This window comes from Somniosus microcephalus, chromosome 4, assembly GCF_052327205.1.
Source record: "Somniosus microcephalus isolate GS21.2 chromosome 4, FLI_Smic_1.0, whole genome shotgun sequence".
NCBI classification, from domain to species: Eukaryota; Metazoa; Chordata; class Chondrichthyes; order Squaliformes; family Somniosidae; genus Somniosus; species Somniosus microcephalus.
The window spans coordinates 245,544,336-245,572,165 of NC_140990.1; the positions used below are offsets into that span (position 1 = coordinate 245,544,336).

The 27,830-nt window shown below is 38.4% G+C and overlaps 3 protein-coding genes and 1 long non-coding RNA gene across 6 annotated transcripts in view; 1 reads left to right on the top strand and 3 right to left on the bottom strand.

Moving 5' to 3' along the window:
• Positions 1-12,476: 12,476 nt before the first annotated feature.
• Positions 12,477-14,702, bottom strand: LOC147120321 (homeobox protein Hox-D1-like). Its single transcript, XM_085986099.1, has 2 exons — positions 14,052-14,702; positions 12,477-13,664 (listed from the first exon to the last, which is right to left on the bottom strand). Exons 1-2 carry the CDS (start codon positions 14,689-14,691, stop codon positions 13,300-13,302), a joined length of 1,005 nt encoding a protein of 334 aa, XP_085842225.1. The 5' UTR covers positions 14,692-14,702; the 3' UTR covers positions 12,477-13,299.
• On the top strand, positions 14,667-21,416 carry LOC147120322 (uncharacterized). Its single transcript, XR_015078165.1, has 2 exons — positions 14,667-14,951; positions 21,165-21,416. It is a non-coding gene; the product is annotated as an uncharacterized LOC147120322 (long non-coding RNA).
• Positions 21,417-21,484: 68 nt separating this feature from the next.
• LOC147120323 (homeobox protein Hox-A2-like) lies at positions 21,485-23,299 on the bottom strand. Its single transcript, XM_085986098.1, has 2 exons — positions 22,768-23,299; positions 21,485-22,375 (listed from the first exon to the last, which is right to left on the bottom strand). Exons 1-2 carry the CDS (start codon positions 23,111-23,113, stop codon positions 21,627-21,629), a joined length of 1,095 nt encoding a protein of 364 aa, XP_085842224.1. The 5' UTR covers positions 23,114-23,299; the 3' UTR covers positions 21,485-21,626.
• A 2,179-nt stretch (positions 23,300-25,478) lies between these two features.
• hoxd3a (homeobox D3a) overlaps positions 25,479-27,830 on the bottom strand; it is a 37,928-nt gene continuing 35,576 nt past the window's right edge. For all 3 annotated transcript variants that reach the window (XM_085986100.1, XM_085986103.1, XM_085986101.1), the window contains exon 5: positions 25,479-27,015. In XM_085986100.1, coding sequence (XP_085842226.1) covers positions 26,267-27,015 — 749 coding nt within the window. In that variant the 3' untranslated portion in view covers positions 25,479-26,266. The remainder of the gene's footprint in view (positions 27,016-27,830) is intronic.

The window sequence follows — 27,830 nt, forward strand, 5'->3', positions numbered from 1 at the left end:
CTTCTTCTTCATTAATCATTGACCAGCTTGATAAAACAAAAAGAAACTTTAATATTGTAATTAATTATTATTTATGCTAAGGACCTAGCAATGCCATCCAAACTCAAAGTAAGATTTTGGAAGATGTTTCAGGCAGATCTTGAGATAAGTTTTAAAATGTCCTATCTGTTTAACAGACAAATAAACATTTTCCGTGAATGTTATCCAGCCAATGAGTGGAATCTAATGTTACAAAACCAAAACAGCTGCTGAAATAAAAAACCTTTCACTGGTTATGCTCTTTATGATCAAGGGATTTGCAAACATAGTGGGATTATTTCCTCTGGCTCATGAAGAGAGACTTCTAATTTAACAAGGCTTAAGTCTGTAAGGAGATATTGCAACCACACAGAATGTTTTAACTTTAACACCTTTGCTAGTCAATCCAATCCCAGAAAATACTTTTATCATGGCCATGGACATAAGCTTTTAGAAACTAGGAATTTGATATCCAGCATTATAATAAAATGAGAATATGCTGATGGTGTGTCACAGAGACGATACAGGTTTCAAACATTGCCATATGTCAACATCTTGGAGCAGGATGAATCCCAGTCCCTGTTCCATCCAATAGCAGTAAAGTGGAGAGGTATCTACTGGGTATAGTATCTGAGCACATCTTTTCTAGTCAGGAGAACAAATAAGGCAGGTACCATAAAGTTTTCCAACTTGCATATGCACCAATATATTTTCTTATGAATAAATGATGAAATAATAATTTTAACAGACTTTGCAGGAAGGGTTTATTATGATTCTAAACACCAGCAAAGCACCTTCAACTGCACCAGTGTAGTTTTTCCATTCTTCCTTCCTTTCTTTTGGCCTCTTTCATTGTGGTGAATAATTTAGTGCCAGATTCTAGAAATTTTCAGCTATGAATTCATGTCCACTAAGAATTTCAATAACAAGTGGTGCATTTAAGGACCTGGAATCTGCGAGGTGGAGATGGTCTCTAGAGAGACTGAAGCACAACATCGTGGGAACCAGGATGGTCCTGTGTGAACTGTAACTGAAAACAAGTGCTGCAGAATTTTACAGACTGTAAAGAGAATATCACTACATTCACTGCTGTCAGGAACACAATGTAGTATTCAAAGATTAAAGCTTTTACTACTATCATTGTACATGAGCGTGTACTGTTCAGTGCATGTTCAGTTTGTTTAATTGCATTACATAACCTAGTTAGTAAATAAAGAATCTGAGCTTGAGATGTGGTGTGTCAATAATATTATCTTCCAGAGTAACTTGCTGAGCAATAGGATGCAGTGGGCATGCACAATCTAGGGTTTTGTGTCCTAAGGACTATGAGGTCTCTAAGAATTAGAAGATGAATCCTAGAAGGAGAGCAATATGTGTTGAACAGTAATAATGGATACCAAGATCAGGTATTTGTTCCTTTTAAGATGAATAATATGACACACAGAAACAGAGTACCTATGAAGTATGAATTTAAAGAAAGCTTTTGGTTGAATTTATATAAATATAATTTCTAATGATGACCTGCACCATTCTAAATATCAAAGAATATATAAAAATGCTAGACTGCTAGCTGGAATAAAGATCCTCAATGAAAAAGGAAAACATAATATGTACTAGTTTCATTTTTGAATACCTGTGAAATCTGATGTACAGTATATATTTATTGTCAGTGTCATTGTACATTATATATATATGTGTTTGTATATATGTATGCATTTGTATAACTGAAAATTTGATATTTTCTCTAAAATAAGATGCTCTTAATGTGCTTATGTGATACTAAATGATGACCAGAACTACTGCTTTCACTCACTGTTTCTCCAAGTCATATTACATGCTTTGAAAAAGCAAGTATCATGTTTTGACCAGGAAGTTAGGGTGTAATATAAAAAAAACACATTATTTATACTACATACTTACTTTCTGGTCAAAGAAATTATATTTGGTATTGTTGCTGCTTTTGGTGCCCATTTGTGCATTTTATACATCATAACCAGTGACATTTAGAGGTGGGATGCAGATGTTATATGCTGTACCATCTGTTCTTGTAATCATTCCAAAAAAATAGAGTTAATAAAATGTATATGGTTTTATTTAAAACATCATCTCCAGCTCTGTTAGATGAACAGCATGCACAATGGAGAAGAATCGATAAACCTTTCACCAAAGAAAAAGGCAATACTCATGTCCAACTTTGTCAGCAGTAAGTTATCAGGTCTTCCTCATTTGTGAGGAAGTTTGAGATGTCCTTCAGCCTTTTCATAGGCCTTCTCATGCCTACAGATAAGGTTCTGAATTGGTCAGCGTGATTTAAAGTGCTGTGCAGGCATTTTCTCATGCGTCCTCATTTGTGAACTAAACTGGGTAATCCTTTATTTTCTAGTATATGTGTATAGATCAGGTGGTCTGGTTGGAACACGAATGTGTACTAATCCATTCCATGTTTTCTCTCTGACCCTAGCACTGCCTGATCACTGGAGATCAGAAGTGAGAAAATTGCAGGAACCAGATAGTGTTGGTGAAGATTGTTTGAGTTGTTTTCAGTAATACATTTGAGCTATTTTGAACTGGGCGTTCTGAGGTTTTATTCACTACACTTGCTTGTCTACCAATTGATATTTCAGACCGACCCTGTAAATATATGTGTTGAAGATCAAGTGCCTAGCCGATTTTTTTAATAAAACGCCAAACAAGTTGGTCAACAGCAGTTGAAAACATTACAGTTTTGCGTTCCAGTTGATCCACTCTATGTGATTGACTTTCGTCCCTTGCCTTACATATGTTCAAGATTGCAGAAGCTTGTCAATTTGACACACAATTGTGACCCCGTAGTTTTTACTATTTATAACTCTACTGCTTACACAAATGCGAATTTAGCGTATATCCTTTGTTGAAATGAAAGAAAAACATACAACTATAACTATCAAGATGTATGGACAGTAACATTTTGAAGATTGTAGATTGCTGGTTGAATTTAACAGAATTGCTTTTAAAAATCGCGTGGCTACAGTGCTATCGCGCCGCTCCTTCGGCTTGTGAGGTTTAACATTATTAGATTCTATACATTATGTTGGAAAGAGATCTGTACTTTCTGTGTGTATAGACAATTGATGGGGCCGGTAATGTTAATTATTGCAGCTACGGAGAGTCAAATATTAGTAATTCTACAGGAACAATTGCAAGTGAATCTGTGTCTCCGAGAGCGAAGAAGGTCCATCGACGAACAACTGTGCAACTGTCTGCGATTCCAAGTGAATAATCCAAGGACTGAGCAAATTACCTGTAGAGTCTTTGTGCACTGGCCGTTTTCATCGTTCCCGATTGTAAGTAGACGGGAAAAGATGTTGCGGTCCATCAGAGGATCAATGACACCAATAATGTTCTGGAGATGAGTTTTAGCATATTAACTAACCTATTTGAATTAGTTACTACAATTAACAACGTGTATACATATATTTTATAATGATTTCATTCTTCAATTATATATTAAAATATTGATAAGAAAGAAATAACTTGCATTTATACAAAGCCTTTCATGACCTCAGAACGTCCCAAAGCGCTTTACATCCAAATGACGTGTAGCCACTGTTGTGATGCACGGAAAGGCGGCAGCTAACTTGCGCACAGTAAGGTCCCACAAGCAGCACTCTGATCGGGTTTGTTTCTGTTTTTCTGTGTTTTCTCCCACAAATCTGTTGTTAGTGGTGTTGGTTGAGGGATAAAAATTAGCCAGAACACCTGGGGAACTCCCCTGCTCTTCTTTGAATAGTGTAATAGGATATTTTAGGTACCAGAGAGGACAGATGAATTTTAGTTTAATATCTCATCCGAAAGAATGCACCCTGGACAGCACGGCACTCTCTCATCCTGCAGCCTTTCATTTCGACAAAGGATATAAGCTAAATTCGCATTTGTGTAAGCAGTAGAGTTATAAATAGTAAAAACTAGTGGGTCACAATTGTGTGTCCTGGAGTGGGACTTGAACCCTCATCCTTCTATCTCAATGGCGAGAATGTTACCACAGCCAAGGCTGATACTTAAATTTATTGTTAACAGGTATATAATGTTGAAACTCCAACCAAAGCATTTAGATCCATTGTATTTAACAAATGAGTCAGCCACACACTGAACTTGTAATAATTGAATACAAGCCACAGTGGACCATTACAGAGGGATACAGTTACAATCGAGCTTCAGACTCGGCACTGTGTGAACCTGAAAACATACGATTCCATCATTGTAACTGAAAGTGCCGCTTTCATCTTATATATTGTATGCATTTTCCTAACTGCAGTTACCATTCTGACTTGTGGTTGAGCAATACTAGAGAGACAGCACAGCAAATCACCTCTGAATTCTGGTAGCTGTGGTGTAAGAATGTGACTTAATCTGGCATTAAATATTACACTTCGACGACCTGCTTGATATAACAGAAGGTCCATCGACGAACAAGCAGACTCCCTAGTCAGTAACCGAGCACCTATTTTTAATTCTGTGATTTTCAATAAGCGCTTTAAAACAGGCCTCTCTCATCTAAAAATAAATCTCCCCAAGCTTTTGTACAGTTAAATATGTTTTTCTTTTATTAAACAAGTGGTTAATTGTGACTGTAAAATTGAAATTTAACTGGAACTATCTCGTAATTTTTCCTATCAAGAAATAAATGCAAAATAAATTATCTTCGGTAAATATCACTGCAAATGTTGCTCAAATCACTGATTAGAATTGGAATACACTTATTTGATTAATAACGTTCATTAAACTATAAAATGTTTTTGAATCAATAAATAATAGATATGAGCTACGGCAAATTACATTTATGACATTAATTAAGAAACACAGATATAAATCGGAACCCGGAAACAAAGGCTTACTTTTTGATTTAAATTATATTTTTGTGCTGGGGGATAGAATTGTTTCCATTTTAGGCACCCGGTGTCAGCATCAAACACTTCCAGGTCGGGTATAAAGCTTCGCTCTATTTTGTCCCAACAATATGCTCTGTTGCACTGACATGACTTGTTTCCCCATTTCCCACACAAGATATGTGGCCTCTCTGAGTGAGGCTGCCAATTAGTGCCGTATTAGAGACAAAATAACAACAGAAAATGCTGAAAAAACTCAGCAGGCCAGGCAACATCCGTGGAGAGAAAATAGAGTCGACGTTTCGGGTCTAACCCTTTTTCAAAACAGAGACAGTTTTGTTTTATGTCCAATCCCCAGTTCTGGATGAGTAGAAATGTTCTCCAGTTAAATATTGGAAAGACCAAAGTCATTGTTTGCGGTCACTGCCACAAACCCAGTTCCCTAGCCACTGACTTCATCCCCCTCCCTAACATCTGTCTGAGGCTGAACCACACTTTTCGCAACCATGGTGTCATATTTGACTCTGAAATGAGCTTCTGACCACATATCTGCCACATAACTAAGACGGCCTATTTCCATCTCCATAACATCATTTGTCTCGGCCCCTGTCTCAGCTCATCTGCTGCTGAAAGCCTCGTCCATGCCTTTGTTACCTCTAGACTTGACTATTCCAACCCACTCCTGGCTGGCCTCCCACATTCTACCCTATGTAAACTTGAGGTCATCCAAAACTCGGCTACCCATGTCCTAACTCGCACCAAGCCCCGTTCGCCCATCACCCCTGAGCTCGCTGACCTATGTTGGCTCCCGGTTAAGCAATGCCTCAATTTCAAAATTATCATCCTTGTTTTCAAATCCCTCCATGGCCTCGCCCCTCCCTATCTCTGTAATCTCCTCCAGCCCCCAACGCACCCCACCCCCCCGCCCCACCCCACAGCTATCTGCGCTCCTCTAATTCTGCCCTCTTGAGCATCCCTGATTATAATCACTCAACCATTGGTGGCCGTGCCTGCTGTTGCCTAGGCCCTAAGCTCTGGAATTCCCTCCCTAAACCTCTCTGCCTCTCTACCTCTCTTTCCTCCTTTAACACACTCCTTAAAACCTACCTCTTTGACCAAACTTTTGGTCACCTGCCCTAATTTCTCCTTATGTGGCTCGGTGTCAAATTTTTTGACTTAAAATACTCCTATGAAGCACCTTGGGACGTTTTACTACGTTAAAGGTGCTATATAAATACAAGTTGTTGTTGTTGTTGTTGCAGACCCATGCCAACTAGATACTGGATTGAGACTGCCCAAACTCGCTTTAGCTAGGACCCTTACAGACTCGTTCCATATGACAGCGCTGGATTTGAGCCGAGATGCCAGAGGTGAATGGCTAGTGTCTAACCAACTGGGCTAACCAGTCCCCACAAAACTTCACGTTTCATGGAATATATGATGATTGGAATATGAATTGACAGGTTGATATATCCTGGCTATTTTACTCTGAATGTTTAACAGGCATCAGAATCGAAAGATCGGTGACATTCTCACGAAATATGGGCTATCCCAGCATGGTGTGATAATACTTGAGGCAATACTTCATTCAAGATAAAGTATATAATTCAAAATAATTTGGAAGACCCAATTGGCAATTGTCGAGTAAAATAAATACACTTTCTTGTTTCGTGTTTGTTTGTGGGCGGGAACGCTATACTTGGGAGCGAACTAATTATTGAAACATGCAAACGCTAGCCAATGTTTGTACTTGCACAGAAAGGAGACAAGGATAGATGATTTAAAACCGAATATAAAATGGCAAGTAGGTCGGATCTTGTTCACCTCCTTTACTCCAAATAATGACGTTGTTTTCGATTCCCCAACTAACCATTTTGCTCAACAAACTATGAAACCATTGATTGTGAAAACTTCTTACAGTTTAATGATACACATGGGCATTTTTGGTAGCATACACATGAGGGCTCGAGATTAGACGAATCGCAATGTCTCTTGCAATGTTATAGTATTATTTCTCTGTAATTCTATCATTAGATCGGATCAGATAAAATATATCCGATGCGTCTTTTTTATTTATAACTCTGTGCTGGGAACACGCAGAAGCGTTGTAACCCTATGCTTGTGTACTTATGCTAAATAAATGTTTAAACGTTTGTTAATAGAGAGGTATATACAAGGTATGCAGTGATTTTTCTGATGAGTGTCTCTTTAAAGCGTATCGATCATAAGGTGTACACCAGCTAGCATCTGGCATGTCGAGAATCATCACATTAACATTTGCAAAAGTAAGAATGGAGTGTGAAACTTATTATTTTGCATTTAGCAGATATTAAGCTGATTATCAAGAGGAACTTGGTTACAGTAAGTACACTGACGCAGCCAAATTCAGATACATCTACACATGATCCGAATATACCTGATTCAATATAGCATTTCAGCCTCCTGCTATATAGAATCCAAACACTTTTACTTAAAGAAAATCGTTATACGAAATATGATCATTCCACTGCCAAAAGTTTCCTACAAACTCCAGCACGCTTAGAATACTAATCAGTTTTGCTTAACCTGTATATTATGTTCTATTATTTTTTTAAGATTTATCTTTTAATGAATTATTAAATATGCTGTTTTTACATATATTTTTTAATTCGTTCATGGGATGTGGGCGTCGCTAGCATTTATTGCCCATCCCTCGTTGACTCGTTTAGTCTGCAGTTAACATCAATCTTTAGCCAAGCCTAACATATTCTGGTAAATTAAGCTTGTGTTTGTCAGGCCATGCCTCTAGGTTGGACTAAACTGAATTTTAATGCAAAGGTAGCAATCTACATTGTTATTATTTCTATAACTGTTACTGTCAATTTTGTTGTCTTATAATACTCCTGTGAAGCGCCTTGGGGTGTTTTACTACGTTAAAGGCGCTATTATAAATACAAGTTGTTGTTGTTACTATAAAGTATGTTAACTAATCACAGCAGCAGCAGATACAGCAATCAACCCCTCCTACTCGTTTGCTATAATGCAACTTACATAAACAACTGAACCTTGTGACGTTCCTGACACATTAACTAGTCATTTTCATAATGGTTGATTTTTGCACAGCGAATCCAAAATTTAATTAATCGACCACAACAAATGATGCAAATTGTTAAAAAAAACATTTTGGAGAGGAGGACGAAAGTATAACCATATATTTATAACCATTTTCTTAGCAACGTCGTCCTGAACTTCAGCACCAATAGATACATAACACCAACGGCTGTTTCTTACGACTAGTAAGTCTCCTGTACACATATATATAGAGTGACTTAACGAAACACATGCCCGCGACTAGTATCATAAGGAACAGCCGTTGATATGACAATGTATAGCATTGGTTTTCAGTCATGTCCCTCCTGTTATAGAGCCTAGTCAAAGTTAGACTGAGTCAATTTTCTATTTATATAATCTCTATCCCAACGCAATGCTGAACTCTGGCAATACATTATATGAAAACAATTCATATAATGCTAATTCGCAAAGGTTGACTCCTATCTAGTTGACGTTTTTCTTCAGAACAAGTGTATTTCAAAGGCAAAGCTCCAAATAGAGAACAAAATGTTAAATGTAATTTTGAATGTTTGCACAATATCGAAATTGAACAGTAGTTCAACTGTTCACTGTAACACAAATATATACCAATTAATATGCGTACCCGGCGTTTATATTTATTTTCACATTGTCAATTCTATTAAAAACATATAATGACTAGTTTGTTGAAGAAGGAAAAGTTCAGAAACACCGGCTAGAGCAGTTATCTAACATGTCGGATCAGGAGCATTTCGTTTGCTTTGGATTGCATTGTGTAACAGTGTTATTACTGTACTGAAGTCACTTCGATTCGGTACACTTTTATGGAGTGATGAAATAATTTCATACCGCTCTTGTCATCGACTTCAACCTAGAGAACCGGTGTCATAGATATACAATATACTGTAATTGCTGAAACTGTATCTTGCCAGTTTGCTCTGTTAATGTCAAATACATTTTAAAATATTTAAATATATAGCTTATCTCGAATCGTGTTGCTTGTTTACGATTTGATTTCTGTGTCAACAAGTTGAATTTCCTGAAAATCCTGAAATACTTGGAGCAAAAGTATGTGAAATGATCATTGAGGAGCGCAATACAATAACCAATTATTCAAATAAAGTACCTCAATCAGTGACAATTACAATGTAAATAAACACCAAAATAAACAAGCGACAAACGTTACTCGCCAGCACCCAGCATATGGATAATTTGCATGTTAAGGCAGTGGAGACCCAATGAGACGCCGATACTCAGACTCAGTGTCCCGCCCATTGTTCGAATTGGCTTAGAGCTTCTGCCACACCTGTCAGTTATTTTCACTCTCCCGAAAGCCCAGTTAATAATGTTTATATTCGTTACCTGTTTCCAGGGTAAACTGATAAACTTTACACAAAACGGAGAATGCCTGGTATGGAATGATGTTATCAATGTTGCTGCATTCCTGCCTGTGCCACAGGGCTTCTTTATTTTATCATCTTTGGCAGTAGCAAATTTCGCAGAAAGTATGCTTCCTATGCAACATTCCAAACAAAAAACAACCATATTTCCTGCTCCAACGTGCACTTCATATATTTATGTGATATGTTTTTATTGCAACAAACGACATTTAGAATAATCTAATTAACCTTTCAATATACTATCATTTAGAAAAAAATATTGTTGTTATAGGATACAAACAACAGAATTAACCGATTTTAGGGGGAAAACCCCTAAATGGCATGTCCTTATTATTTGCCATGAACACAATGGATTAGTGGCACATTAATTGTGCGTCAGCCATAAAGTAACATTAAATATTCATTTATGCAGTACTACAATGAACTTTGACCTTTAAGACTATCTGAATATAAGATATTACCTTAACGTTTATTGATTCAAACGTTAAAAGCAAGTTGGGGGGTGGGGAGGCGGGGGGGGAAGACAAGCATATATTTCATGCCCGTTATTTTAAAAACATTAATATATTGATCGCAACAGAAATCGTAGAAGACTAAGGATCGATCTGGATCGTTTTTTTCTCTCATGAACTTTCAGTGAACCTGGTTCTTGGGGGTGGGATCGGTGGGATGCCTGCTATGGTTCACCCTTCCACAACCCCTTTCAGGCAGAGTAAATATTGAACAGTCCTTCCGCTCTGGGCAGAAGTAAAACTGGATATCAAACAAGTGCAAACGACTATTGTAACCCTTACAATACAGTCACAGTTACGAACAGTTTTCGTATTGTGCTAATAAAATCCCTGGCATCCCCCACGTCTTCAGGGGCTTTGGGGAGTAATCACGACTGGGATCAGAGGTATGATAACATAAAAGCGAACAATAGGCGCCTAACAGCAAGGGACAAGACAAAAGACCTGCAAGTTTATAACATACAATCGCACCAGGATATGCCATTTCCCGAGGCGTAACCTAGCATCACTTATTTATACTCTCAAAAATATCAAGTTTTTAAACCACTCTCCTGGCCTGAGTGCAGCATGTGCCAGTGCCCAAAAGCAAAATAAACATTATGCGCAATCAGCTTTTAGATAAAGCACTTCTTTTCTGGGCTTAGAAGAATGCAGTGATTTTCCAATGCGAACCATCATCAAAGAATCGTGGATTCTATATCAAAGATCTCCGAGCTGATTCCCAAGGAGGTCATTGTAAATTTTACTACTTCAGCAGTTCTTTGAAATACCGCTTCGCGGGGACTGCTGTGTGTTATTTTAGTGGAAGTGTAATTAACACTGAGCTGTTAAGACCAAATGGCCGAAACACTTGAGAGAAAAATATTGGCATGGGTTCATTTGTGTCGCTCCCCTTTGTTGTATTATACAAAACGTGGTTGATCTGAAACATGCACTGGCATTATGATTTGTGATTTACCCGTTTGCAGTTATACACAAATACAGAAAAGCAATAGTCAAAACCTAACAGATTATCAAGATTTATGCGATTCGTGTTGAATCGTTAGAGTGGTCAGCTTTCCTTGTCTCATAAAAAGCTACAGCCCAATTTTTAAACAAACATTAAAATGAAGCCTAAAAATAGGATTGTGTATATTATATATACATTGATAATAACTAGGATATGTAAAGCCTATTTTAACTTAATTTACAGATTTATTATAAAAGTTAATCTTAAAAATATATTGACTTTTATACAAACTTATACGTTTTATCATCATACTATCATTCCTACATTGCAACAGTGACTGCCCTTCAAAAGTACTTCATTGCTGTAAAGCGCTTTAGGACGTCCTGAAAGGCGCTATATAAATACAAGTTCTTTCTGTCTTTTCTTTCACTACTCTCAACTACAAACAGCATCTATTTCCCACCGATACAATATATGCTCAATTTCAGGTTAAGTCAAGCATATCGACGAACCAGTAAATAATTGCTCGAAATTTTTATTATTTCTATTATAATTATCTAGAAAAGCAATCGGGTGATTTGTAACAAAAGGCCACTTGGCTGATTAAATCGCTGTGCTAACGTTAAGGCGGAGTGAGCCTTAAGTCTGTATAAAAGTCATCTACGGTCAGCTTCAAATGTAGACCTGTAAACTAGGGACAGCACTGAGGCAATATTATCCAAAGCAAGCCACCAGAATGAATTGTAATTTAAGTACGGCTGTGAAAGATTAAACATGGAAACTGTAATTTTGAAATGATTGTACGATTTTGACACATTATACAGCTGTGATGCTTGTTATTTAGCAGCAAAATATTGTTTTTACATTTCAGTTGTCTTCATAGAATAATGAACGATTTTTTTTAAAGCCAATTACGCCACCACCATTGTTTGACTTATTCTCCTGTCCAATACCAATGACGGGCAGCTTGTGTCTAAAGCTGTGTGATTGAGGTAAGGCCCATTGAACTCACCAGCATATACAGGCCAAGCAATCCAGCACAGAGCACACACATCTCACATACCAACATCTCTTGTTAAATTGATTAGGAAGTAGAATGAATGTTTTCCCTCTCTTGTATTGATCATTGGATAGAAAGTTGCTGAGCAAAGATGTTTAATCCAAGTGGACTCATTATAACTTGTTAATAATGCAAAGACCCGTTTCTTTCCTGGCTTTAGAAAGAGAGAGAAGAGAGAGCTGCCACTATACATATTATTCAAAAATATTTTGATTAAACTGAAGTTAGTAACAGAAATGACAGTAAAAGATAAATGTTAAAGTCTCTCATTTCAACTTCAGACAACCAGCTACATTTTAATAACAATCATAAAATCACTGGCTGATTGGGTTAAAATGGTGTAAAATGACTAAGATTCAACTGAAAGTGGGAAACTGCAGCCTTCTTGCTGATTTACTACAGTGGTGAATTAAACTCATTTAACACCAGTTGAGTCCTACATTTTGTTTTACCTTTACACTGAACTGTTAAGTGCTTGCTTTCCTTGACGTACATTCCAGATCAAAGTGAATGACTTGGCCAAACCCTTGAGTCCAATTGAATACTGTACTTACAGAAGATTCGAGAGGTTTGAAACCGTTAAAATGTATTCTGATAGATTTTATTCCAAGCCCGTTTGTATGTTCTCACCATTGGACATTGTTTTGTACAATCACAGTTACTAAAGCTGCAAACCGTTTCCTATGGCGGATAGATTACATTACAAGCTTTTAAGTCCGTTCAGAATAGAGCAGAATACAACCTGATCCGTCTTTAATATACAGTAGTAAGTATCAGAGAGGTAGAGTAGCCAAGTAGCATATTTACTAGTGAAAGAGTACTAGATAGGCACAGTGTTAAATAGCAGCAACCGCAACCTTTCAACCTGAGGCATAATTGTGCAAACTCCGCTCATTGAGGAGCTAGGTCGAACATGCTACGTTACATTCGTCATTGTCATCACACATAAATCAATAAAAAATACAATACATGTAAACAATTTACTTCACACAAGTAACAATCTCAGCAAGGCAGTATATAGAAGACACCTGGCAAGTTGTGGCAGCCTGTTCTTGTTCAGACTTTATTTACAAAGGCTGACTCACTGCCTGTGCAAACGTGTTAAGAAAAGAAGCTCTTTTAACACGAGTTGAGTCATACATTTTGTTTCGCCTTTGCACTGAACTGTTAATGGAGCTTTTGTTTATGTAGATTCCAGGTCAACGTGAAAACTTTGGCCAAACCCCTTGAGTCCAGTTCAATAATTACAGAATTTAAAATAATCTCAAACCAATATATACAAATAATAATCGAGTCTGCTTCAACTGCCGGTAGCTATATAGAATAAATGTGAAAACTATGGTCATGTGCTAAGTGATTCCAGTACGTTGGGCCAGAAATTTGTGTAATGTTGTGTTGGAAGCTAAGGCCCGATTCCTCAAAACATTTATTTCAGTTCAGCAAAGTTTGGAGTTTCTGACGAACTCTTTGTTGATGGGGAAGGCAATGGCGAGGTAGTGTCCGATTTATCAGAACTTTCTGTGGACGGGGAGTCCTGACCGCAGCCCACAGAAGCCAGATTGGCAAGGATGCCTTCTCTCTCCCTTTTCTTTTGCTTCATCCTCCTGTTCTGGAACCAGATCTTCACCTGGGTTTCACTGAGTTGTAGTGCGTTAGCTATTTCCACACGCCTGGCTCGTGTTAAGTATTTATTAAAATGGAATTCTTTCTCCAGTTCCGTCAGCTGTTTGGTGGTGAAATTTGTACGCGCTGTGCTGGGAGGGCTGGGGACTCCATAGTCGGTTGTTTTAGCTACAAAAGACATACAAAATAATTAAGCACAGTATTTTAGTGCCAAGCACAGACGAGTTGGTTAACTCATTCCCTTCACGGTGCCACTCCCGCCCCTCGCCACGAAAGCGGTATTGAAAACCATTGAGCAGCTCTCAACGTGCTCAAACAAAATTAATGACATTGATAAGAACCGGAGTAGGAATACGGGAGGCGAAATTATTCGATCAGCAATGCATTTCACCCTTACGGGTCACTTCGTCTCGACTCTGTCTATGAAAGGGTTAATATAAAATTACTGCTTTGAGTGAATCTTACAGAAGGCCCCCATACTACTGTAAATTCATTCATTAGATGAATAAGTTGTACATTTTCAGCTGCAGAAGACTTCCGAGATATTAGACTGACCTGTTTTAGGAGGATTTCGCTTAACTTTCATCCACTCGAAGGTATTTGCAGTGGTGATTTTCTCTGCTGTGGGAGACTCCGGCCTTTGGTAACCGCCCTGAGACGGCGATGGACTCTGATAATGCCCGGGGTAAAAGTTTGGGAACTCCTTGCCATAGGTTTGGTATTGTTCCTGCTCACCAAAGACAGTTCTGTTGTATTCGTGCTGGCGCGCAGTGAGCGGAAAAGACGCGCTTCCTGAGTAAACAGAGGTGGGGTATGGGATAAGTCCCCCAGTGTCATCCAGCTCCTGGTTAGCAGCATAAGAAAAGTCATAGCCGAGATTACTCTGAGGTAAGAAGTTAATATCTACGGATGCAGAGGAGTCATATGAAAGTTCGAGACTAGCAGGCACCGCCTGATGAAGGTGATGATGGCTGGGAGATGGATTACCTACCGGTCCACTTGCAACATACCGACCTTCTCCGGAGCACTGCTGCAGGGAGACTGATGGAGAATTACTGTGACAAAACTTTGGCGAAAACGTCAGAATGTCTGCACTGGGAATATAATCTATGTAAGAGTTCATTCTTCCAATGATGGGTTGGAGCAGAATGAGATGTTTAGCTCTGGCTGATTGCTGTCTATCCCTGATCACCATAGCAGATCCTTCACTTCCTTCGCAGAGGAAGTAAATATTCCTAATATAGAGCAAGGAAGTCACGTGGCGACGCCCGCCCAATCAGAGCGCTCCTAGCCAGCGCTATTCCATGGCGTCCGGAGGTCTTGGCTCATGCACAGAAAGGAGTGGACTCTTCAATCCACTCACCTTCCATTACCATCACATCATCAACACAGCGCGCAGAGGCGTCCACTAACCTTATCTACATTGTGGACGATCCTCCGAAAGCCCGTTGAAAGGTAGGATATTCCTTTTATTGTGGGCCGAGTGTTGTTGCTGCAGAATAATGAGAGGTTTGAACTGTGTGATGGTGGCGCTTACAGTAGCAGGCACTCCGTCTGCTGTCAGTAGGTTTGGCTGTTTTATGATACAGTGATCATCAACATGGGGGTACAATCGTGAGTGAGTGTTTCGTGGCCTTGACTGCACGACATGAGTTAGTATAGCCACAGCACCAGCAAAACCAGAATGAAAAGAAAATGACAGAATACAGCAAACGGCCATTTCAATGGTTTCTGAAGTTGAGTTCCTGGCACTGTATTGCTGCTGTAACTCAGTGTACGGGTTATAGAACACCGCCAGCAAATTCCTTGTGTTTCTTTTTAATTAACGCTTACTCTCTGTTAGGTGCTATTCTCTTCGTAAACATAATACTAACCGACATAATAATCAGGCCCATAAAGAAAATAGTTACGTTAAGTGATATGTTTATGAGATAGTTAAAATGTCGGAACTGTTTAAAAAAACGACCAAAGTACTATTGCCTGTCCCGCGTACTTGTGACTTTACAAATACTAGCATCAAGGCCTACTGAACGGTTGTTTAAACATGTAAAGAAACCGGATAGCTATCTTGCCAGATATATAAAGAATAGATAGCTCAGTCCCTTTCAATCGGCAACCTGTCAATTATCGTTAATAGTTTTGAACGTTGTAAAATTACCGAAATATATTTGCAACAATATTCAGAGTTATTTAAATCACTATATAAGATAAAAGGTTGAAATAAAAGGTAGGATATTCCTTTTAGTGCTAGTGGCTTGTTTATTTCACTGCACAGTATTGGCTGTTGCTAATTCTGAATTCGTCTTATGCTGTTGTACACATTGTTATGTGACTTTCTGCAAAATATATCTAAATCACGATAAAATCTGAATTTAAACATATTATTTTCATTTACGTCAAAATAAAATTTTACAAAAATGAGTTCCCGAACTGCACAGTCGAACAATTACAATTGTTTGGGGAATTCGACAAAACAATGTAATATTCTGATTCATTTGTCCAATGTGTTATTAAATATTATTCCACCCTGGTATAGTTCCGTGGTAGCAGTTGAGTGAAAGTCATTCACCTGTCAAAGCACTCACTAGCAAAGCTCTGACTTAAAGTCTGTTGATTTGTGCGTGTACAGCACAGGAAGACTTGCTCTTTTTCATCGCCAGGGGCAGTATGCAGTCTAATTCATATCAGCAGCTTGTTAGGTGCAGTGTCATTACCTCATGTGTGTGTTAAAACATAGAATTACAGTAGTTTGAAAGAAATTTCTTCAATCATATAAAAGGACTGAGGATATCTAATCGGTATGTAGCATTCAGAATCTGAAATCCAGCTGTCTACAGCACAGCATGTCTGTTCTGTCTCTATCTGTGTTTGATTATCTCTTTATGTCTTTCTGTCCGTCTATCTAATCTACAAGTGAATTCTGCTCGCTCTGCCTTAATTTTTAAAGTGGGCATCAATTCGAGTTTATGCTTTCCTTTCTGTTCTCGTGTCCCCTCGCAATTGGATCTTAGTGAGGGCTTGAGTAACAATAATGTTTCTGTTGCTACTCTCTTGCTTGAGTAAAAGCCACATCTTATAAAAGCATTTTCCATCCATTTTGCGGTCAGCAGGTTTCATCTGATCTTGAAAAGCTGTGTTATGTATAATTCAGAGGGAAGCGAGTTTGAGGGCTTTGAAAGCATACAGTTGCCACGGGATTTGCAAATGACTAAATTCCTGCATATAAAATTCAACATATGCATCGCGCCTTCTCATTCACTTCAGATTCGTCTTTTGCTTTTTTTACTAACATGCCTTTGCAGTTTTTTTGTAAAGGATATATACAGCATTATCTACATCTTTTTTAAAAACTTGTTAACAGCAATGTATTAAATGATATATTGGTCATGATTTAAATTATTTATTAAAAAAACACAATTCCCTAATATTTGGTCCTATTCGTTGTGTTTCTCAGAAGCAGATATTCGTAGAAAGTTTATAACTATTTGTCATCTACTTTTCTTCTTTGAAATGCAATGCTGATCATCAGTGGGCGTTTAACTGAGCTACTGCCCGGAACAGTGATCTACAGCACATACCTGTTCATTTATGCTGATATCACTGTCAAAATAAACGTCTGTATGTTGAACATACAATGACTTAATAAATGTGGTAAAAGTTGAGATGGTCATTTCTGAGCATGAATTTGCATAATTTAACATATCACAGTTCCTAATCAGAAAATTACATTACTTTTACCAATGACCATAATGTTTGCTTGGGGGGAATTTATAAATACAAAAATAAACTAATTCCGATTTCCAATGCTCTTTCTAAAGTTCATGTGTTCCACGTTCAAATAATTAAGGAAGTGAGTAGCACTGGAATATTGCTTTCTTTTGACCGTTGCACACAATACTTCCTTAGTCATGACTGATTATTTGAATAAACAGGCATAAGCAGGCAGTCCTTTGTATTAATTTAATCGCACTTTCATAGATTTTTGTAAAGAATGAACAGTAACAGACCCACATATCTAGTTACTTCTATAAACAGTCAACTATTCTTGTTTGTAAAAGTAATACAATCAACCTCTTTCTAGACTCCCTCCTGCAACTAGTTCTGAAAGTAAATCATTTGATTTGGACGGCTTAGGGTGAATGTGATTGAAGATTGCATTGTGTGGCACATCAGAAGCAGACTACAGACTTACTTTAGTAGAGTGCGTGGACTCACTGCAGTAATGAGTGGGACTATTCCCAAATCAGAGTATGCTTCTGAATTTCAAGGGAGTCGCACTTTCTCATATTCTCAACAGTAAAATCATATCAATTTACTTGATGTTAGACCGCTAAGAGTCTGGCGCAGACTCGATAGTACTTGGCCAACGACTTGGAAGTAATAGTCCTCCAAGTAAACGTTAGGGTTATCCTATCATTACTGGGAACTGGATAGGGGCTTCTATTTGTGCAATAACCATATCTGTAATTTCCCCACGCTTTCCTATTTAAAACCTCGGTACACCCGAGGTTAGCTTCCATCTTAACGCTGTAAGCATATAAGGAGTGTGTGTGTGTGTGTGTGTGTGTGTGTGCGGGGGGTTGGGGGGGGGGGGCTTCGATCTCTGGAGATGAAAGGACCAGACTCGAAATCAAAATAGTCAGGCAAGTGGCCAGGGTTGCTTTGCATTTAGCAACTTGTCAGGAATCCCAGGATTGTCTTTGAACTAACTTCTCTTTCATTTTATTTTTGTGGGAAGTGCAGTTAACCATTCTATATTCCCAAATAAGGCTGTCACATTTGTAGGGCACCAACGCGGAAGTGTTGGTTATATTCAAAAAGGTACAACCATTGCACTAGACCTACAGTACTAGCAACTATATTAGCTTTCCATTAACTGTACTGCGAATTGACAAGAGGAAATGTAAGGTTGTAAATAAAATATAATGTACGTGTTTTATACATTAGGGATTCCTATGAACGTACATCTATTAGTGACATGTTTTAAAAGGTTAACGTAAATGACCCAATACCACAAAGGCAGTCATACATGACAATAATTTAAGCACACATAGCCTTCTCAGCTGAGCCAAGATTTTTGATGCCCTTGAAACGTTTTACCCTCTTTAACGAGCAGTAACGAGGGATCGCAGTTAGAGTCCAGATTTCTCGATGGTTGGTCATACAGGAGGTTTCGTCTGTGGTGTGATTAGACTGGTGTGTTATTCGTTTTCGCATTTGTTCGCTTTGGCAGCGGTTGCTGGAGGGATCCCAGCTGGCAGTAGCTTGCTTTAAAGAAGGAGGAACTGCTGTCGAGGGAAAAGTGCAGATTTCATGATTGATGAACTCTTAACAATGCCCCACTGACAGCCATGCATCCAGACAGAGCTGCAAGTCTTTCAGCAGAACTCCTTATTTGCTAGTGCGTTGTTTCAAATTCCAAAATTAGCCTTCCTTTTCATTTACAATTGCACTTTTGCAGCCATCATGTTTGCAAAATAAACGGAAATAGTGGCTGTAAATATACCAGCCAGTTGCCCACATAAACGTGAAATATGATGGCTGATTTTGCTGCCACGTGATCGTTTGCTCAAGGGTTCCTGGGGAGCTGCTGTTTATTACCTGGAACAGCAAACACAAAACTCACCCTTTGTTTAGGGCTGGATGCTTCATATTTTTGAAAAACGTGCAACATTTTATACTAATAGAAGCAGAACAAGCTTCATAATTTATGCAAGGTCAAAACGTCACTTGTTACTGTTATTGAGCTGCATGGGTATGACCTCGCTATATTGGAACCAAAACACAACACATCGAATTGAAGGAAAACCTAAATGAGCTTATTACTAATTAGAATGCAGAGGGAAAACTGCATAAAGACCAACCCATTATAGTTATCTGTACAGAAAAGTGTTCATTATTTTTGCTGTAGTACTCAAAAGAGAAATTAGGGATTATTCGCAGAGGATTTGTTCTGAATTTATAGTTCTAATGGTACTAAATGAGCGATTACTTGAACTAACGTGGATTTACGGCCTTCATATAAATAACAGCATCTAACCACAACATTTCCTTTAGTACTTTAATAACATGACAGTTGATCCTGAAATGTGAAACGACGTACCAACGACTCCTCAAGCCTTTGAACATTAAAAGCATGGTCTTGTCTAACGTTAACAAAGCAGACACCTATGTTTGGAATGTTCACAGAACGCTGTTTTCTCTGGAAAATAAGACATAAAAGTAAGAATTTCAAAAAATTAAATATTTATTGGACATTACAAATGTGGAATGTGGGCGTTTCGAAGCACATCCCTGTCTGGCGCAGTTAGCATAGTTTGCTAACAAAAATGCGTGGGTGTGTTAAGGATTTAAAAACTACTTAATTTTTCAAAGTAGAGCGCTATTCTTTGTCGACTGATGCTGCAAGCAGGCTTAAGTAGACGTTTGAAAAGCACATGTGTCCCCCCTTTCTGAAACAGGAAGATGAATTGCACCTTGCCTTCGAAGTAACTCGTGAATTCCTGGCCTAGATTGTGATGCATTTTGTTTCTCTTCTATATACCACTTATAGTCAATATCATGCGCAATAAATTTAATCACATCGTGAATTCAATTGATAAATAGCCGGAGGAAATGTTTTCAAAAATAAATACAAAAATTTTAGATCAAAGTGGTGGCAATTGTTCAGCAGGGCCGATCTATGCAACAGTTAATTATTACATGGAACTATATTAGCTTGTTACAGTTAGTTCTTTGCTAAATCGGATTTTTTTCGGTGATGAAATTCATGTCATTTGTAAATATAAACTAAATATCAATAAATCTTCTACCAGCACCAATACTTGTCTTTAAACATATTTCGGCATCTTTGATTTGCGTTACTCGACTGACAGTTTTACGCAGATACCTTACATAAAGGTCGTAGAACCGTTTTGAATCTTAATCTCGTTCGTTTTTAAAGCCACAAATGATGATAACCTATTGTTAACCGCTGAGTGAAATCCAGAAGGAAACAAAATCATAAATATACGTGTTTCAAGTGGTCATCATTTCTTTATGTTCTATTTTTTCTGTCTTGGTTATGATATTACATGTTTAGTTAATTTATTCTAATGTGAATGGTAGAAGTGCAGTGATTTATCGAAATCTTCTAAATAGGATATGCGTGCATTGATCTATTCAGCTACTGCATTTGGTGCGGTCTAACAAAATGGCGTCTTTCATGGGTTTAAACCCCGGCCTGACTATGACAGTCATCGTTGGCTTATGATTATTACCGGTTTCCTTTAACAGTAATTCTGTAGTAACTAAGTTTCTGAATAATTATAAATTGCATTTATCTTGATGTGGATGATCAGCTCAGTTGGCTTCCCTTTCGATTTTCATAGCAGCTCATTAAATATTTGAAGTGATTTTAGTATTTAAATTTAAATAAAGATCCATGTTGTGGCTTGAGAAATCAATTCCCATAATTATTTTAAAACTATACTTCTTTATAAGGACATTACTAAGGAACGTAGAAAAAAAGGTCTATCAATTACTTTTAATGCATTTTCCATAACAACCAATATATCTCTGTTAAATAACTATATGTTTAACATAAGCGACGAGCTTTGTTTCAGCCAGAGCACGATTAATACTTATGTTGTTTGGTTGCTGATTAAATCTATTCTTCTTATTTTCTAGGAATATCGCTGATTGGGATTTTGGACTAAGGCAGGTCATCTATTGAGCTGAGGGCGATCAGCAGTGTTGGGATGGACATGTTCAACTCCAATACATTTTATTTACTTTTTCTTGCATATTTTCATGTTAATACGTTTTTTACACAAAGCTATTATATAAATTGTATTTTAAAGACATGTATTTAGTTTTTGAAAATCTGCAGTTATTTGAAATATTCACATTATGTAAAATAAAATACTGAAAATACTTTTATTTCTTGCGCTACATTAAATTTGTTCAGAACTCCTTTCCTTTCATTCATGGCATAATGCAGGCATGAGCAGAAGGTCCATAGTTGATAAAATCTGAGATCAAGAGGCATGTAATAAATGGCACGACTTTCCAACCTGTTAATACAGTTATTAGAAATATTACATATTAAGGAATATCAGCGGAGTGTGTGTGCATGAGCTGGAATTCGGTCTAAAACTGCAACTGCTGAAAATCGGTGGAGCTAAAGTTGTCACTTAGAAAGTCAAACAAGTTGGATGGAATAACTAGTGTGTCCTCGTTTTCCAACAAAGACATTTGAGGTAATTCTTCTATCAGATCTAGACGGGGTTCGATTGTAATTTTGTCTAAATCCTCCAGAGATGGAATGCTGAAACTCTCCGGACTGCTAGGGCTTGTTCCAGCCGAGCAGTTCTTCAGCATAGGTAGCAGGCAGTCTGTTTCATCTGAGCTCTGAGGGAAATAATGACTCTGGGTTCCCTCAGTGCAGATCAGAGAAGTGCCAATAACACTGAGCAGGTCACTGCTGATATCACTCAATGTATCTTTATGAGCAGAATCGCTAATATCTTGCTCAGCAATGTTTTCGCTCTCTAACGAACTCAAGGTTTTATTTACAGGTGTCTCAGCAAAACTTCTTGTGGAAAATCCACTCTGATTAACACTGTTGGCAAAATGGCGCTTTGAATCAGCGTTTTGGCTTTGTTTGAATCGAGTTTGTCTCTTGTGTTTCATGCGTCTGTTCTGAAACCAGACTTTGACTTGCCTTTCTGTTAAATCGAGTAGAGCTGCGATTTCTACCCTCCGTGGTCTACAAAGGTATCTATTGTAATGAAACTCCTTTTCCAGCTCCAACAGTTGAGTGTTAGTATAAGTGGTTCGTAGTCTCCTGGAGCTGTCAAAAGGACTCCCGTTGTCCGGCTCATTGAGCTCTTCGTTTTCTGTAGCAAGGAGGGAAAAGTTTCCATAAGTTATCACTAATCTTTCCAAATAATCCAGCAACATAAAATGGCCGCCTCCGAGACACAAAAGGCTTCCAGCAAAATATGGCCCAGGCAGGGCAACAGAAAGATGATACAGATGCTTGTCTGGAATTTGGTGTGTGCAGGTTGTTGATACCTACATAATACCAGGAGTGCTATAGGCTTGAACACCCACTATTTACATTTTGGATATTTTTAGGGAGTGAGCATTTTGCAGGTATGATACCTTTCAAGTCAATGAAACATTTGTTACTGAATTGAATCATTTTTCAAAATACCACAACCCTCTGTACACCATATATGACAACAACAAAAAAACAAATAGTAAAGGAAAATATTATTGACCTGACCTTCATTAGAAGAACAAGACGAGAATGATCCCGTCGCTGGGACTGTTTTTTTCTTGTGGCTTTTCTTTTCTTTCATCCACGGATATTCCAGAGGTTTGTCCCCTAACGTGGCCCGACCAATGCCTTTTGAAGTGTGGGTTTTCCCATTTTGGTGTGTGTTACCATGGTCCAAGCTGCAGAAGCTCTGCTCAAAAGGAGGAGGAATCAGTGTCGAATGTGAAAGCGTCGAGTTCTTGATTGATGAACTTTGAAATGTCTCGCCAACAGGAGGAAAGGATGTCAGGCACTCGGCAAGCGATGGCTCACTATTGATAAAACCAACCTCTCGCTCAAACTCGTTGTTCATTTCTGCCCGGGCAGAATCGGTAGAAAATTGCTTATTTGACAGTTTCTTTGAAAATGTATATTTATAAAATGTACTGATTACAAACGCTAAGGGACCGTGCTATTATTAAACTATGTCTATTGAATACACAGACACGACGTTGAGATGAGGGTGATTTTATCGTCACATGATCGCCTTAACCAATGACAGGAGTGGAAAATAAGACTGGCTTTCTGAATGATTCTGAAATAAAATATATAAAGGTGTAGGTAGCGTTTCCCTGCCTTCTGCAGGCCATGCTATAATGTAAGGTAGTGCAGAATCGCTTTTATAAAGTAGAAAGTGTACGATTACAAAACATCCTGCGTCTCTTGGTGGGTGGCTGTATTACTGAGAAGAAAAGAACACTCAAGGCTATATTTCTGCTTACAAATGTATGGCGTGGAGTAATAAACGACAAATCAATTAATCTTCGGAGCTGTGACAATCATCGCAAGGCCCTTCCTTATAGAAGAATGAACACAAGCTGTGGCTAAAGCAGCACCCTGGACAGTAGGAGCTGGCAGTGAGGCCCAATGCCAAGTAGGACAGGATCACTTTCAGACACTATTTGGATTTTACCATGAACATAAACAGACATTGTAAACATTTTCAACTACTTTTTTCCCTTTGGTTTGAATTATGCCATTTATTCGGCACCTTTACACTCTGAACAAGTAACATCTAACTTACTCCATCTGGAGCAGCACGGCCTGTTTAAAATGACTTCTTTTTCATGTTATTTATTGATTTGGTAAACACCCACAAGCCATTTATTATATCTTTGTGAAGTAACATCTCGCGGATTGTCTCTGATCACAGCTGTTACGACTTATGAACTTTGCACATTATATAGCAACACTTGTGAGTTATTTGACATTTAAACCCCAAAGGCTGCGCATTCTGTAATATATTATTGGCAAATTAGTAATCACAATATTTGCTAAAATAATTTCTGCTCACATACAAGATGTTTTGAGAATAATAAAAAATTAAACCAGTCAAAATGCCGCGTTGCATTTATTTAATTCTGCTAAACTGGACTTCGGCTATCAGGAAATTGTTGCGTGAGTGGGTGCTTCTTCTCCTTTCTGTCTGCCTGGAAAGACAACATTTTGCATTCTTTGAAGTGTGGGTGGTGTACTAACAAAACAAGGCTTTTAGACCCCTTTAAGGCGTTGGCGTTAATAATAGGCAGTTTAAAATGACAGCAAACTGAGGAGCTGTGTGCAGTGCATTAGAAGCTACACTACATTCATATTTAGTACTTAGTTATCATCAAACGTTTTAAAATAAAGTAAATCAAAGGAGTTTACTCTGGAGGAGAGAATTTGAAGTGCTACATTGACTTCAAGCTCTAAAAATCTTTAACAAAAGGTTAGTTGTTAGATTGTTGTCTTCGCCAAAGTGTTAACGTTTTCAAATGTGTGTGCCCTTTTGAAAGAAAACAATTTCTTTCCCATTTAAAATAATGACATTATTTTTCGACGGATGGGAGATATCTTTGTTTGTTGCCAGAGGGCTTTCAGCGCCTTTGCTTTATTTGTCAAACAAAATGGCGCCGCGTGGCTCGGTGCTGCGGGCGGCTGCTGTGGAGAGAGGCGGCAGCTAGCGCCTGGGATCAGGCTCCCCTCTCACAGGCACCTGATACTGGGCACCATTGGGCCACTTTGGATCATAGTTAACACAGTTTGCTGCATAATAATACTGACGTCCCCGTAACATAACGGTAATAGATTGAGATTTATTCCTATATTTATCAGATAAAATATCTGTGGAAATGTCGACTAATTCTTCTTTTGGATTGATTTGCACTTTGTATATTTTGAAAAATTAAGCTAAGTTAACCGCTTCCTTAAATATATGTTAATAGGAATGTTACATACGGCAGGACTGCAAATCATTTAGGAAAACTAAAACAAATAATAATTGACAAGTTTCGTTAAAGTATCCAGTATGTATATGTTTGCATTTTATTTTTTCTGTTTTATTTGTATTCTGCTGTTTTGCAACATTTCTTCTCGACCTATCCTCCAACCTTTCTTTCTCTTTGTTTCCTTCTTGTAATTTTGTGTGCCTGTCTCTTAACATTTCATATGTATACATTGCTGGACAAAATCGTAGCAATGCTTTCCCCCATTATAATAACGTCGCATTGGAACATGCAGTATATCGTTTTACAAATGCACATTTAAACCGAACGCAGCTCGGCTAAACAGCTCCAGATCCCAGTCTTTAGCTGCAGTCAGCTTGTGTATTAATGAGAAGTGAGGAGACAAGATGGCGAAGCTTACAGCTGGTGCGGTGCATATATATTCATAAAATAAAGGCTACAGGTTTGTTCAAAGAACACATTTTTATTCTAAATATCTGTTGAAATAGTACCAGACAATTGAAATAAAGTATTCTTATAGAAATGTGTCGACTATTGTGTAGCGTCACATTTTCTCTGATTTACTACAGTCATAACTTACAATTTGCTTTCAGAGATAACCCTTACATAATCTACAAACACCAGCCACTGATACAACTGCTCAAAAACTATCCTCTCATCTAGTTTAAACCCAGGTTTACTAAAGAGGAGAAATATGATTGTAACAGACATGGATCAAACAGGGCAAAGTCAGATTGTATAAAGTCTATAAATCTCACATAAATACATTAAGACGAGGATAAATAAGTGATAGAAAAATCTTTTTTGTTTTCGACTTAAAATAATAAATACATATCATTGATGTTCAATGCAGTTCGTTCATTACTGAAAAGTACATAGCTGAAGTTCTGGGCAGTGAGGCCAGTTACAGACAGAATCCCACCAAAGTGGAGTGTATAGAATTACTAGTCTTTAAAATCCACATTAAGAAGGGTTTGTTGAAGACTGACTCCATTATGTCTTACCTTCAAAAGCACCTATTTCAAGCAATTGTTCCTCTATTTGCATTCTGCATTACACTAGGATCTTACCGAAAGGGACGGTTGATGTGTAGACCCTTAAATAAACACAGAAAAGCAATGTAACGGGTAGAAAATGAGTGGTGGACAAATACTGTGGCAGTCTCATAGCAGGAGAATATTTGATACAAATGAGGTAATAAAAAAGCGAAGTGACATCGCTTGGCAAACTGTGCTAGTCCGTTACAGATGTGTTAGTTTGGGCGCTTCTTGAATTCTTCCCTGAGATGTGTGATGAGGAGTCAGGTCTGTATATGTGGGATGGGGATCACAAGGTCCGTGGTGGTGATTGCCTGGTATTTGAGCAGCGCAGCTATAGTCCACAGTGGCTGATGAAGGATGAGGAAGATGGCTAAGGTTGAACATCGGACCAGAAGCTGGCATTGAATCAACAAAGTTCCCTCCAACATACACAGGGCTGCCCTGCAAATTATGATTGGCAAAACTACCATTGCCCTGCATAGTGTGATGGTCGTATTCTGTGCCCGGGTACCTTTTCTGCTGGGGTAGGCAGCTATTAAGAGGTGCTGTGTAAGCAGCTAAGCCGTACATATTTTGCTGGGATTTGGTGAAAGATGTTGGCGAAGGAGCTTCGTAACTCAGACTGTTGACAGTGGGGAGCTGGCTTGAGAATCCAATGTTATTTGGCGCGTTTAAAAGCGGACTTCTGTCTGGAGACTGTCCAACAGGAGAGTGCATGATCCCTTTGGCCTTTTGATCTTTTTTATACTTCATTCTTCTGTTCTGGAACCAGATCTTTATCTGGCGTTCGGTTAGGTTTAATAAATTTGCCATTTCAACTCGCCGAGGACGGCACAGATAACGATTAAAATGAAACTCCTTTTCCAGTTCGACCAGCTGTGCGCTGGTGTAGGCTGTACGGACTCTCTTGGAGGCTGGGCCTGGCGGGCTTTTATCCTCACAATTGTCACCTACAGAATGACAACATTATATTAGTACCTATGCATAAATATGTAAATATGCACGCCCTACCTACAAAACCCCGCGTCATTGTCCTCACACTGAACCAGTAAACAAATATAAACCGATTCTTTAACCATTTCGCTCCCCAGTTTATTATAAAGTCTTCAAAACGGACTTATCTGAAGCGTAACATTTCGATGACAGAAAAACGTGGGTTAACACTTGCAATAACATTACAACAAGTAATTTACTACACTTCTAAAGTACTTCTTTGGCTTTTCAGCGCTTTGGGACGTCCTGGGGTCGTGAAAAGCGCGAGATAAATGCAAGTTATTTCTATTCTTTAAAACTTGCTGTAAATGCTGTTTGCTGATTCATGAGCGTCTATTTATTCCGATTTCTTCTTGGGAGATACCAGCAGAAGTTTCAATAACAACAACAACTTGTATTTTTATAACCTTTAACATAGTAAAACGTCCCAAGGCGCTTTGCAGGAGTGTTCTAAAACAAAATCTGACACCGAGCCACTTAAGGAGAAATTAGGGCAGGTGACCAAAAGCTTGATCAGAGGGAGAGGTAGCGAGGTGGAGAGGTTTAGGCAGGGAATTCCAGAGCTTAGGGCCTAGGCAACAAAAGGCACGGCCACCAATGGTTGAGCGATTATAATCAGGGATGCTCAAGAGGCCAGAATTATAGGAGCGCAGATATCTCGGTGGTTGTGAGGCTGAAGGAGATTACAGAGATAGGGAGTGGCGAGGCCATGGAGGGATTTGAAAACAAGGATGAGAATTTTAAAATTGAGGCATTGCTTCACCGGGAGCCA

Coding starts and splice junctions, on each gene's coding strand:
- LOC147120321 (XM_085986099.1), bottom strand. CDS start 14,691: ATGGTGATCAGGGATAGACAGCAATCAGCCAGAGCTAAACATCTCATT. Junction 13,665..14,051: donor GCGAAATCCTCCTAAAACAG/GTCAGTCTAATA, acceptor TGTCTTTTGTAG/CTAAAACAACCGACTATGGA.
- LOC147120323 (XM_085986098.1), bottom strand. CDS start 23,113: ATGAACAACGAGTTTGAGCGAGAGGTTGGTTTTATCAATAGTGAGCCA. Junction 22,376..22,767: donor GTCTTGTTCTTCTAATGAAG/GTCAGGTCAATA, acceptor TCCTTGCTACAG/AAAACGAAGAGCTCAATGAG.